This window comes from Tetrahymena thermophila, assembly GCF_000189635.1.
Source record: "Tetrahymena thermophila SB210 genomic scaffold scf_8254611, whole genome shotgun sequence".
Classification (NCBI taxonomy): Eukaryota; Ciliophora; class Oligohymenophorea; order Hymenostomatida; family Tetrahymenidae; genus Tetrahymena; species Tetrahymena thermophila.
Window position 1 is genome coordinate 1 of NW_002476381.1, and position 13,725 is coordinate 13,725.

Here is a 13,725-nt window from a genome sequence, read left to right on the forward strand (position 1 = left end):
CAACCCCAACCCCAACCCCAACCCCAACCCCAACCCCAACCCCAACCCCAACCCCAACCCCAACCCCAACCCCAACCCCAACCCCAACCCCAACCCCAACCCCAACCCCAACCCCAACCCCAACCCCAACCCCAACCCCAACCCCAACCCCAACCCCAACCCCAACCCCAACCCCAACCCCAACCCCAACCCCAACCCCAAACCCCAACCCCAACCCCCAACCCCAACCCCATTAATTAATTAATCAAATATTTTTTAAAAATTCATAATTTAATATCAAAATTATTAAATATTTTTGAGAAAGTAAAATCTTTTAATTTTCAATAATATCTCATTAAGTATGTATTTATGTATGGATGGATGGATTTGATTTAGTTGTTGAGGTGTTTGTTTTGAAGGGATTGATTGATAAACTAATAAGTTGAAAAATGTAATTTAGAAATGTATTTTTGATTAGAATATCTATGAATTTATTTGGATGTTTTTTAGATATTTAAAGTCAAAAATATTAATTTTATATAAGGATAATATTTAATCAGATTTGCAAACTTTCTATTCTAGATCATAATATTTTTCTTTAGAACTTTCAAAGAACTTTTTACATTCAAAATAATATAAAAAGATTGATTTTTAAATTTAAATCAATGGCTGAATTTTAGTGTTTTATTGAAAGATTTAAGTAAAATGATGCTGACTTTAAATCTCTATATCAAAAATTGAAGGTATTTAGCAGGCGCAGTATTGTGCATGATTATAATCAAGCTATTTTAGATGTTATAGAGTTTTTTTGATATTTTTTACAGGATTAATAAGAAGAATGTGTCAATAATGTGAATAAAATAAGTTCCCAAGTACCTGACTACAAGGATTTAATTGGCTATGATAAGTGCTATAAAGATAAGAAGGATTTTGATGAATATTTTTAAGCATATTCTAATCAGTTTGTAGAAGTAATACACTAAATTAAACATAATTTGCTTTTGAGTTTGTGATTTCATATTTTTATTTTATATATGGAAAAAAATAGAAAGGTATAGAAATTTGCTAGAAATCGATTGAAGATGAAATAAATAATCAAAAATAGTAAGGCGAGGCAAAAAAAAATTGTTTATAATTTTATTACAATAATCTCCTGGTTTTCAAAGATAATACAGTTAAAAAGTTATAAAATTTAGTCGAGAAAACTTCTATGAATTAACTTTGAGAGGAATAATATATGTGACATAAAATGATTCCTTAAAATAACATAGATTATAGACAAATTCATGGTGTTTAGAATTAATTATTATGATCAGATTAAAAAAAATAGAATTACTTTTTATCTATTTTAAAAGAAAATATTGTTAAATTTTTGTTAAATCTCTTTGTAATTTTTCATGTTTTTATTTTATCAGCAATGGAATCTTAATGGAAGCTTGTTACGTTGTTGGAAATAAAATTTTAAATGCATGTCCACAAAATTTGTTTAGTACAGAGGTTTTGGGTAAAACAAACATATATTAACGTTTACAGTAAATATAGACCTGTTAAAGCAGAATTGTTTAGATTTACTACTTCCCAGTCGAGTGATACATTTCCAATCCTTCGATTATTTTTCCTTTTTTTTTCTTTCTTCAAAGAAAGGACTTAAGGATGCACTCCTTTGGCGAAGTCACACAACAATTAAATATATAATTTGCAAAAAAGAAAGACTAGATTGATTGATTGATTGCTCAGATGAGAAATTTGAGTAGTTTTTAAATTTTTAATAAAAGTATAAGAAGGATGATAGTTAGAAATACCCAATAAAATAAACATCAATATTTAATAAATAAAAAAATCATATAAATTAATTAGAAACAAAAACTACAAATTGAAGAAACAAAGACAGAAAAAAAAAAATTAATTAAATTAAATTAATTGAGTTCAAATTAGAATGATGAAGCACTCTCACGAAGAATTGTCTGACAGCACAGACGTAGAAACCCTCCCAGAAAAGAAATAACTTAAGATAGGTTATATGGTCAACCCAGATCCTGTCTTTTTCAACGAATTAGATTATAAGCTTATCGATGAATTGAAAGAACTAGGTGCAGACATTGTTATGATAAATTTTGAAGATATTTACTTTAAATTTACAAGCGAAAAGATAGAGCTCTACTTCAAGAGCTAACCTCTCCAATTAGATGGTTTTATGAGCTATGGCTACATGAGCCCTGAGCATATGACCGACTATATCGAAATGGTCAAGATATTTGAATAGATGGGAATTACATGTCTTTATAATCATAAGGAAATCGAAGTATTTTCCAACAAACTCTAGCAAGCCGTACATTTCGCAAAAGCTAAAGTGCCCATTCCAAATACCTTTAATGCATATTCAGTTAAGTCTACCAAGGACTATTATTATACTTAACTAGGTTAAAAGGCTGTCATTAAATAATAGACTGATTATGGTGGTGATGGTATTAAATTAAGCAAGCATCCTGATGAAGGTATTACATAATTTTCCAAACTTAAATGGATCAATTAGAAGTCTATTTCTCAAGAGCTAGTTCCCGATGTCTGGGGTTAATCAGTTAGAGTCCTATTTATACAAGGAAAGCCATTTGCATGCGCTTAATATAACGATAAATCAGGCGATTTTAGATCAAATGTTTCCTATCATGAAAACTTCTCCTTGCCTTCTTTCATGGATAACCCAAAATTAAACTAATACTATGAAGTCGCTCAAAAAGCTGTGCACAGTGTCTCCTCAGATATTATGATCGCTGGTGTCGATTTAGTTGATTCTCCTACCAAAGGCGTAATTGTCCTTGAAGTCAACATCTGGCCTGACATGTACGACATCTAAGAGTCTACCAAAAAACCAGTATTTAAGAGCTTAGTAAGCTCTTTTTACGAAAGAGTTCAAAACAAAGTGAATCATGCAAATTTATTATCTCCCAATATCTTACCTAAATGGATAGGAGGCAATATACAAAATGAAATACCTCTACTAAACCAAAAATAATAACAAATAGTTGAATAAAAGATCTGAAATAAACTTAAGAATTAAAATTAATAACTTCTATAGAAAAATAATCTCAACCTACAACAATTTTAAATATAAAAACTGCACCAGCAAGTAAGCTGACAATACCTAACAACTATAAAAATCTAATTAAAATTGTCTAATTTGTTTGAAAAAACTAAATAACACTTTGACATAAATAAGCAAATAAATAAATAAAGCAAATACTAAAACAAAACAAGCAAATCTTAATAATAATAAATAAGTTGAAATATGAAAACAAATAAATAAATAAATAAACAAACAATCCTACTAAAACTAATTTATTTAATTGAGTTTATTTAACTGTAGAATTTTCCTTCCATTAATTCATACTCTATTTTAATATATGATTAAATTACTTATGATGAATATACATATTATTTGTCATATATATTAGTATTCTTTATTAATATTATATTAATTTTCAATTCCTTTCAAAAAAGAATAGATTGATTTATTTGTATTTTCTATTTAACACTCACAAACATACATATTTCATATTTCTTAAATTGTACATTAAAAACAAAACTTGACAAAATTTTAGAAACAAAAAAACAAAATAGCAAAGAAAGAATAATTGCAAAGAAAGAAAGGAAAGAAAGAAAGAATGAAAGACAGAAAAGAAGCTAACAAAGTTTATTAACTCGTTTTAGAAACCTTTCTAATCAATTTTTTGTTAATCAATAAATTTGAATTTTTTCTTTTAATTTATTGATTTGTAATTGTTTTTTACCAAATAAGTGAAATTCTAAATATTATTTATTTATTTACTATTCTTTAAAAGTCTCTATTTACAATTTTTTTTTCTAATCGTAAAAATTTATTTTTTTACAGTTTTTACAATATTAATTTGTATTTCTTGTGAGTGGGCTATCAAATCAATAACCAAAATAAATAAAAGAGCGTTATAGTTTTTTAGAATTAAAAATGCCTTTTTGATTTCAAGTTTACTTAATTGTATTGTAAGACAATCAAAAAATTCCATATACATATATATAATTCAAAAACTAAATTTATATTTAATGGAGAATACTCAAAAATATTTAAAACTCAACTAAATATTACTTAATTGAATAGTTGTTTAACAATCAAATGATAGGAATTTTTGTATAAATAATCATTTCAATTTAAAAAAACAGTTAGGTGTATTTCTCCTTTCTTAAAATGTAAAAATTATTCAGTAATTAGTAGCGGAAATATTTATTATATTTTTTAATAAATAAAAATGTATAGAAGAAATTTATTTATATAAATATATGGTGAAATAATACGTCACATAACTATTTCACTTATCTTAATAGAGCTATCACAGTACACCAAATAGAATAATCTGGGAGTTTTATGAGTTATTTCAATTGAGTTAACGGAGATTTTAAATTTTGTTTTATTTTTGTTTTATTTTGATGTCCTTTTTAGTATCTAATTAGATGAAAGTATACGTATATATTCAAATAATACTCAATAATTTTGATTTATAACTTTCGTCATTCAATGATCAATTTTTAAATAGCGATGTTAATTAAAATTTTGATTGAATTCATTATAATTTGAACTTCTTTACAATTGTTTGCACAAAAAAAAGTGTAATTTCATTCAATTAACATAATAAGCTCTAAACAAAATTCTACTTTGAAAACTAAAAAAAAATAGGTAATTTTTCACCATCATAATTACTATTTGTTTACTCTTAAATTATTATTATTAAATTGGCTTATTTTATAATATTGTATAGCTTATTCAATTGATATGAAAGAATTCAACTAAATAAAATTTATTATTTTAAAAATATTTAGCATTTACTTTATATGTTTTATGATTTGAAATTAGTTTAAAAGCTAATTGTTAACTTCCATATTTAATCAGGTTTTATTAAATTTATTTATGTCTAATAAATAGATATTCTTATCTTTTTGTACTTCTACCAAATTTTTTTATCACCAATCATTTCTAATTCTACTTCATACTTTTTATTTTATTTGTCTTTAATTATTTCAAATAAATTATTTGTTTGCCATTTATTTAAAATTTTTACCAATAACTAACCATTAAATAAAAAATTTATCTGCAATGATTATGTTAAGAATTATAACATCAATAACAACAAAAAATTTTATTATTATTTTAATTAGCATAAATTATTTTATTTTAAAAATCATAAAATTATTAAATTCCCAATTAATTTAACTTTTCATTTTAATTTTTAGGCATAAATATATATTAATACCTCTATAAAAAATAATGATAGGTTTTATTTTATTTTTAAAATTTAAACATTTTATAATATAAAACAAACAAACATTTTTCGTTGTAGTTTCTTCAAACATTTTATTTTAAATTTTTCCTATTTTAAAATAATTTTTAAGCAAGCAACTTGGTTCTTAATTTTATAAAAATTTTTCAAAACTCTTTAATAATTTTAATAATTTAGGTTTTTTTTATTTATTTAAATTATACCATCAATATAAGCTTAAACAATAAAAAGTAAGCTGATTAAATCTTTGTCTGTAATCTATTTTATGTTTCACTATCTTCAAATTATTTAAAAGCAATTAAATCTGATGAATTTTTTTAAATTTGCTTTTAATAATCTTCAGTTTTTATTATCTAAAAGCTACTTTTAATTTAACAAAAGCACACAAAATTTGTAGGCATATTTTAAAATATATTCTCTTACAGTTTTTGCTTTAGCTTGAACAAAATTTAATCTTTTTTTTAAATAACCATGAATGATTTAAAATTTTAGCATGCTTTATTGATTCCTATTTAAAGTTAAAATAATATTTTGCATAGTCTGTCTTTTTTTAATATTGACAGAAATTTTAAAATAGCTCAGAATTGAACAAAGATAAAAATGATTTAAAAAGTTCTATAAAATGGTTAGTTAATTAGTTCTAAATATTTATTAAAATTAAATATATTTGACATATAGAGTTAAATTAATATAAAAACTTTTAATTCATGTATATTATTTAAATTAATAGATTTGTCAAATAACCAATAGTTATAATTTAAAATGCTAATTGCTTTCTTTAATGCACAGCTTTTGAATAATTATTCACAAATAATAATGAAATTTATATTCAAACATTAGGATTAGCCCATACCATTTTAATTAGACATCTTTAGAAAACTTTTCTGGGTAGCCAATTATTGATTATTTCTTAAAAATTTAACCTATACATGGTAAATATCTTATCAAACCTCATTTATTCAATGATATTTTTTAATTTAAATGTAAAATGAATGGATTTCAAGGGAGATAAATTGAATGTGCTTAAATTTCCGTCTTAAATTATCTATTTTAACTTAGATGTCTATTAGCTGTATGTCCTAGATTTTTTTTATGCCATAGAGTAGACGAGCGAGATTCCTACATTTTTTAAAATATTATAATGATTCAATTTTAAATATGATCATTTAACATTATCTATTTGCTTTTTTGTCTATTTTGAGGTCTTTTGTAGAATTTTTTTTTTTAATTAATTCAAGCTCACTCATTAATATATTGATTGATTGATTCATAAATTCATTCTAAACAAATCTTTTTAATTAACTTATTTCTAACAAATCTATTCCTTAATTAATTATCATCAACTCTAATTTCATCAGAATTTAAAATGATTCAGCATATTAAATAATTATCCAGAAACCTTCTAATATCTCCCCCATGGCATGAAATGCCAAATTAAATAAACATTAATTGCTTATAATAAAAAATAATCATAAAAAACAAAACAAAATTTTAAAAAATCAATCAATTAATTACAACAATCATCAATTAATCAATTAATTATTATTTAATTGAATTATAATAAATAAATCCCTTCCAAATGAATAAATCATCTCAAGACGAATTGTCTGACAGTACTGATGTCGAAACTCTCCCAGAAAAGAAGTGCTATAAGATAGGCTACTTGCTAAACCCTGACCCAGTCTTTTTCAGCGAATTAGATTTAAAGCTTATCGAAGAATTAAAGGAACTTGGCGCAGATGTTGTAGAGCTAAACTTCGAAGACATCTACTTTAAATTCTCAAGTGAAAAAATTGAACTATATTTCAAGAGTAAACCACTTCAATTAGATGGCTTTATGAGCTATGGTTATATGAGTCCTGAACATATGGCAGATTACATAGAATTAGTTAAGATATTTGAAAAGATGGGTATCGTCTGTCTTTATAATCATAAGGAAATAGAGGTATTTTCTAACAAACTCCAACAAGCTATGCATTTTGCTTAAGCTTAAGTACCCATTCCTAATACATTCAATGCTTACTCAGTCAAATCTACCAAGGATTATTACTATACTTAGCTAGGATAAAAGGCAGTCGTTAAATAGTAATGTGATTTTGGTGGTGATGGTGTTACTTTAAGCAAGCACCCCGATGAAGGTATTACTTAATTCTCTAAGCTTAAATGGATCAACTAGAAGTCAATTACTCAGGAGTTAATACCTGATGTTGCAGGCTAATCTGTGAGAGTTTTATTTATACAAGGAAAACCTTTTGCATGTGCTTAATATAATGATACTTCTGGTGATTTCAGATCAAATGTTTCCGTTGCAGAATTCTCCTTGCCTTCTCTTATGAATCACCCTAGAGTAAAGTAATACTATGAATTAGCTAAAAAAGCAGTCCACAGTGTTTCTTCAGATATCTTAATTGCTGGTGTCGATTTGGTTGATTCTCCTACCAAAGGCATCCTTGTCATAGAAGTCAATATCTGGCCTGATATGTATGACATCCAGGATTCTACTAAAAAGCCTGTCATCAAAAGTTTGGTTAGTTCTTTTTATGAAAGAGTTCAAAACAGCGTTAACAGCGCTTCTTAACTATCCCCAAATATTCTACCTAAGTGGATTTGCTTACAAAACGATGTTCCCCTACTTAATTAGAAGTAACAAATGATCGAACAAAAGATTTGAAATCTCTTTACACTTAAAAAAAACTAATTTATATATATAAATAAATAAACATTTCTATGGAAAATAATCTCAAAACTACTATACTAAAAAAAAAATTGCACCAGCAAGTAAGCTGACAACGATAACAAAGGAATAAAAATTTAATTAAAATTGTCTAATTTATTAGAAATAACTTATTAACAATTTTAACAAAACAAATTTTGCCAATCAATTACAAAAAAAAAAAAAACTAACATATCAAATTTCAATAATAAGTAGAAATATGAAATCAATCAATAAATTTACTAAATAAAATTAACTTATTTAATTGAGTTTACTTAACTATAGAATTAATTATTCGTACTTTATCTTAATATATCATTAAATTACTGTATATTCTTAAAAAATTATATTCAATTCAATCAATCAATCCATCATATTATTTAATTATTAATTTATGCTTGTTTGTTTGCTTGTTTACCTATTTTTTGTGATTAAATTGTTAAGATTTTATGACAGACAGACTGACTGACTGCACTAAATATTCTTTTGAGAAATTTTCAAAGATAAAAAATAAAACATTTAAGAAAGCTAATTTTTTTAGAAATATTTAAATAAATTTTTTAATAATGTCAAAGGTAAAAAAAATAAACAAACAATATTTTTTTATTTATTAAATTTGTTAAAACTTTTTTGAGAATGAAAATAAACAAATAAATAAATAAATAGTTAGTATCAATAAATAAAAAATAAAAAATTAATTTGACAATTAATTAAATTTTTTTCTTTCGAAAAATCTTTAGAAGTCTTTATTACATTTATTTATTCCATTTACATTCATTTTTTACTTTTTTACTTTGATTAAATTACTTTCATAATTAAATAAATTTTATTTTGGGTCATATTATATGAAAGAGTTTTTATTTTTATTTGAAAAAAATAAAACCAAAGCCTTTTCATTTTTTAAGCAAAATAAAAAAAGTAAAATCTTACTTTTATTGTTCAAAATAAAGGCAATATTTGAAGAGAAAAAAGATATATTTATCTTATTTAAAAATTTTTTTTTATTGTTGTTTTATCAATTTTATTAAATTAATCTTAAAGGATTTCATGCTAAATGTAAATAAATGATAAAACAAAGAGAATAATTTTATTTACACAATTACATGATCAAATAATAAAAATTTTTACAATTACATGTGTTAATTAGGATATTAAACTTACTAAAATAATAAAATAATCAGAGATTTATGATGTTTTTGATTGAAGTTGAGGATAATTTCAATTTTATTTTAGTTAAAATTATTCGAATCAAATTGAAATTTTAAATAAAATTACTAAGTTTGCAACTCATAATTGTTTGCATCTTTAACTCCAGTAGTCATAAAAATAATATTATATATTATTTTAAAGAACTTCTGAATTTGTAATAATGATATTTCTATTATTATTGCTCAGAAGTTGCAATCACACTTAGTTAATTTAAAAAATAATGTTTAAAAGGAAAAAAATTGGCAAGTAACAAACGAATTAGAATATTTGATTTTACTAATTTAATCGTCTTAAAATTTTTAAATAAAATTTATTTAAATTCATTATTTAATAAATAAATAAATCAAATAGATTTATTAAATTAAAAATTTTTTTTTATTTATTAGAATAATTTAAAATTATAAAATTAAATATTTTGTAAAGAATTTTATTAAAAAATAACAAGTTTATATGTAGAAAGCTTATTCTAAACTAGCTAAGTAATTACTAAAAATTACTTAATTAACAATTTATTCACAAAATAATTTGACTTTTCATTTATCTTTACAATACTTGTTGATTGTACCTATAGATTTATTTAGTTAATAAAAATTAAAATTTTTTTAAAAACAAACTGATTTTTTCTCTATTAAAAAAATATTTAAAAATAAATATTCTATTTATTTTTCTAATTAATTAATTTTTTAATATCTTTCTAAGGATTTAAATTTTTTAAATTATTTTTAATCTAAGTATTTATATTGTAAACTATTAAACTAATAAATAATACTAATTACACTTAGTAAATGATAAATTCAAGTTAAAAAAATAATTAAATAAATTTTTCATTTTTATTAATAATTATTATTTTAAAATTAAGTTTTTAAACCTTGATATTTTAATAGCAAGAACTAAATATATGATAATAAAGACAAAGAGCATAGAAAATTCTTAGAAAATTATGTTTGAAGATATTACTTAATAGATACTTTTTTTAGTACTTCTCTTAAATTTATTTTTTTGTTTTGTTTTGTTTTTACAAATATCTAAATGATTGAAGTTTTAAATTTAAAATAATATTAAAAATTAATCATTTTGAAGTTGAAAATTGATATCTAATTAGACAGACAGACATCTAAGGTAATTCTTAAGTTTTTCTAAATCAGAAACTAAATTTCAAACTTCTTTTGCAATTATACTTAAACCTATATTATATTATTTATTTTTTTTAACTAATATTTTAAAAAGGATCAATAAATATATTATGGTGACTATATTTTTGCACAAAATATGTTCTATCTAAACACTAAAGTCAATCAAATAAAAGTAATTATCAAATAGTGTATTATTAATTAGTTATGCTTTTCTGAAATTTTTTTACCTTCTTTAAATTTCTAAAAAATTTTTTTTCCATTTTAATAGTAGATAAACATAATTAATAATTCTGATGGTTATATATTTATTTGATGCTATAATTAAAATTAAATAAAGCACTTTAAAAATTTGTATTATTTTTTAGATAATACTATTAAGATGAATATGTCATATCATAAATAATATAAGTTATTTACAAATTTCAGTTGAAATTAAACTTATTTTCTAAAAAATTTACCTTGTTAAAAATCAAATTTTTGAAAAAGAATGTTGTACCTTAATATAAATATTTGCATCTTATCATTAAATATAAGATATAAAAACAAGATTTAACTTAAAACTAAATAAAAAATTATTATAAATAATCAATAAAATGTAACTTGAGATTTGTAATCAGTAATTGAAAAGATTTTAGATAGATATGTAAATCCAAAACTAGTTTTGAGATAAAAATATGGTAAATTTTAAAATCTTCAATTAAGTAGTAAAGATTTTTAATTATTGATCATAAAATTTATCATAAAAGGACAAAAATATTTTAATTATTACCTTAAGTTAGAATATAAATTAATAATACTCTTAAAAAATATTTTTTAAATTGTTAAATTGATATATAAATTATATATTAGAATATAGAAATTGATTCCAAAAATTGTGAATTTTTAAAATAATCCTAATAATATTTTAATTTTTTATAAAAAAATGGCCTTAAATATTTTTAAACCATTATTTTCCTTATCCTTATTAGATATATATAAGATTAGATGAAATGTGTCTAAAAATGATTGACCCTTAAATAAAAATCCAAAATATTTTATAATTTTAATTATGAGTAAATTATATTTTTGTTTAAAAGAAATAACAATTTAAAGCAAATTACAATAAAATTAAATTGCACTTTTAATAATAGTTAATTTTTAATTTAAGCAAAATTATATTTTAAATTGAAAGTAAAACATTTTAGATTTCTAATTTTTAACTCAATCAAATACAATAAATTCAATTTTCGTTTGTATATTAAATTAGTTTTTTTATGTTAAATGCTTCTTTTAATATTATTTGATGTGGATATTTTTAGTCTAGAAAATAAATATTATTTTATATCTGAATGCTAACAAATACGACTATTTTCATGCTAATAAATAAATACTAAAATAAATAGATTTATTTATTGATTGGTCAGGAGAAAGAGTTTTAAGTGTAATTAAGATGAAAGATAAATTTATAATAAATTTAATGAAAGTGTAATTAAGGTATATCAGTTAACAAAAATAGTAAAAATTACTACTAAATTTGTTAGTATGTATTAAATAGAAAGATAGAAAGATGAAAAGTGCTCAAGTGAATGTAATAACTTGCAACTAAAAAATAAATAATAGTTCATATAAGAATAAAACCAAGTTATTATTAAATCATAAAACACAAATGACGAAATATCAAAAAGTAAAATAAAAAAGATTGAGTGGAATTCAAAACAATTTAATAATTTACTCTATGCAAACTAAATGGCATTGGTTTATTAATTGATTAACTGGAAATACAAATAATAAAAGAAAAGCATACTATTTACTTATAAAAAGCAAATTAATAGCAAAATCTTTCAAATAGGATATAATTAATAAATTAATTAATTAATAAATAAATAACTCTAGTTAATAAATGTCTTCAACTCAAAAAGAGCAAACCTAAGTATCTGAAATTCCTAATAGCCCTTAAAAAGAGGCTTCTAAAAAAACAAAGGATTTAGAAAATATTATAAAATAGTATTTACTTAAATTTATTAAGATTAGTAATTGCTCAAAGACTTCTCAATGCAAACATGATGATGGGTGCATTTTGAATGTTATTGTTAAAACAATTAAAGGACTTATTCTTGGATTCTCTGCCAAGACAGCATTGAATTTAGTAGGTCTTCTATTGAATTTTAAGAAAATTATGAAGAATCCTCTTAGCATTTTCAGTATTTTTAATGATTCAGTCAGATTTGGATGCTTCCCTGGCGTTTTCAACCTGGTCATGTAGTCTACTCTCTGCTTATTGAGGAGACAAGGATGCAATTAAACCCTACAATACTTTTTGAGTGGCTTTTTAGCTGGCTTCCTTTCTCTTGCCACACGCTAGAAAAATAATAGGTCAGTTTGGGGTATTTTCCTTCTTTCAAGAGGACTTGAATGCTTCTATCATTCCATGGCTAACAAGTAAATTTTGATAAAAAATTATATTGAAATTGACCCAAAAAATTTAAAATTAGAATACAAATCTTATAATTATTGACAAAATTATATATATATCTGTTTCTTATAATTATATATATTCTATTTAATTAAATATTTTTCATAATGTGAAACAGGGGAATCATCAAGAAAAGAAATATAGATTATACAATACTATTTAGTGTTTTGATGGTCTTCGTAGGAGGCATAGGATATGCTTATGAGCCATTATGTCTTCCTCCAGGAATCAATAAATTTTATAGACTCGTAACATGTGAAGATGATACAGACTTAACTTTCAGAAAATGTTGGATAGAAATTAGAAACAAAAAGCTTTCATAGTACGGAATAGCTCCTTAAAACCCACTTGAAGCTCTACTCTTACAAAAGAAGAGCAGAAAGCATTGAGTTAAATAAAATGAAACAATTAAAGAACAAATAAAAATAAGCAAATAACAAATAAATAAATAATTGATAATAAATTAGAAAGAAATGTTTAAATACCAAACCAATAATTAATTGCAAAGCAAGCAAGCAGTTAGTAAAAAAAGCAAACTACTCAACAAAATTCTTATATAAAAAATGATAAAAAATATATATATATAATTAATTATAAATATATTTATTTTAAGTACTTCAATTTCCAATACTTCTTGTATTTTTTATACTTAATATTTCTTTTATTAAGTAGATTAAATCATTTATCAATTCAAAAAATCTTTTATATTTATTAACAAAGTTATTTCATTGGTATTAGTATAATTAATTTATTAACAAATTTACTAACTTAATTAATTATCAAATCTAAAAGTTAAAATTTGTCCACCCACAAATTTTATTAATTTGATTATTTTAAAACTAAAGCTATAAATAGTCCAGCCAACCAAGGTAAATAAATACTAGATATTTCTCAACAAATATTTAACACTCAATACAGACAGTATTTATCAAA

General features: G+C 22.5%; 5 protein-coding genes across 5 annotated transcripts; 4 read left to right on the forward strand and 1 right to left on the reverse strand. All coding sequences in view use genetic code 6, as the record gives it.

Moving 5' to 3' along the window:
• Window positions 1-583: 583 nt before the first annotated feature.
• Window positions 584-1,433, forward strand: TTHERM_00476400 (hypothetical protein; the record flags this gene model as incomplete). The annotated part of the gene is made up of 3 exons (XM_001017348.2): window positions 584-722; window positions 804-950; window positions 1,028-1,433. Coding segments are annotated over 3 exons (462 nt in total), but the record flags the coding sequence as incomplete, so codon positions are not given.
• Window positions 1,434-1,915: 482 nt separating this feature from the next.
• TTHERM_00476410 (ribosomal protein S6 modification protein RimK, putative) lies at window positions 1,916-3,019 on the forward strand (the record flags this gene model as incomplete). Its single annotated transcript, XM_001017349.3, has 1 exon — window positions 1,916-3,019. One exon carries the CDS (start codon window positions 1,916-1,918, stop codon window positions 3,017-3,019), a length of 1,104 nt encoding a protein of 367 aa, XP_001017349.1.
• A 3,095-nt stretch (window positions 3,020-6,114) lies between these two features.
• On the reverse strand, window positions 6,115-6,703 carry TTHERM_00476420 (hypothetical protein; the record flags this gene model as incomplete). The annotated part of the gene is made up of 3 exons (XM_001017350.1): window positions 6,115-6,208; window positions 6,341-6,404; window positions 6,589-6,703. 3 exons carry the CDS (start codon window positions 6,701-6,703, stop codon window positions 6,115-6,117), a joined length of 273 nt encoding a protein of 90 aa, XP_001017350.1.
• A 161-nt stretch (window positions 6,704-6,864) lies between these two features.
• On the forward strand, window positions 6,865-7,956 carry TTHERM_00476430 (RimK-like ATP-grasp domain protein; the record flags this gene model as incomplete). The annotated part of the gene is made up of 1 exon (XM_001017351.4): window positions 6,865-7,956. One exon carries the CDS (start codon window positions 6,865-6,867, stop codon window positions 7,954-7,956), a length of 1,092 nt encoding a protein of 363 aa, XP_001017351.3.
• Window positions 7,957-12,219: 4,263 nt separating this feature from the next.
• On the forward strand, window positions 12,220-13,181 carry TTHERM_00476440 (transmembrane protein; the record flags this gene model as incomplete). Its single annotated transcript, XM_001017352.2, has 2 exons — window positions 12,220-12,758; window positions 12,911-13,181. The coding sequence occupies 2 exons, from the start codon at window positions 12,220-12,222 to the stop codon at window positions 13,179-13,181; spliced, it is 810 nt and encodes a 269-aa protein (XP_001017352.2).
• Between the last annotated feature and the right edge of the window lie 544 nt (window positions 13,182-13,725).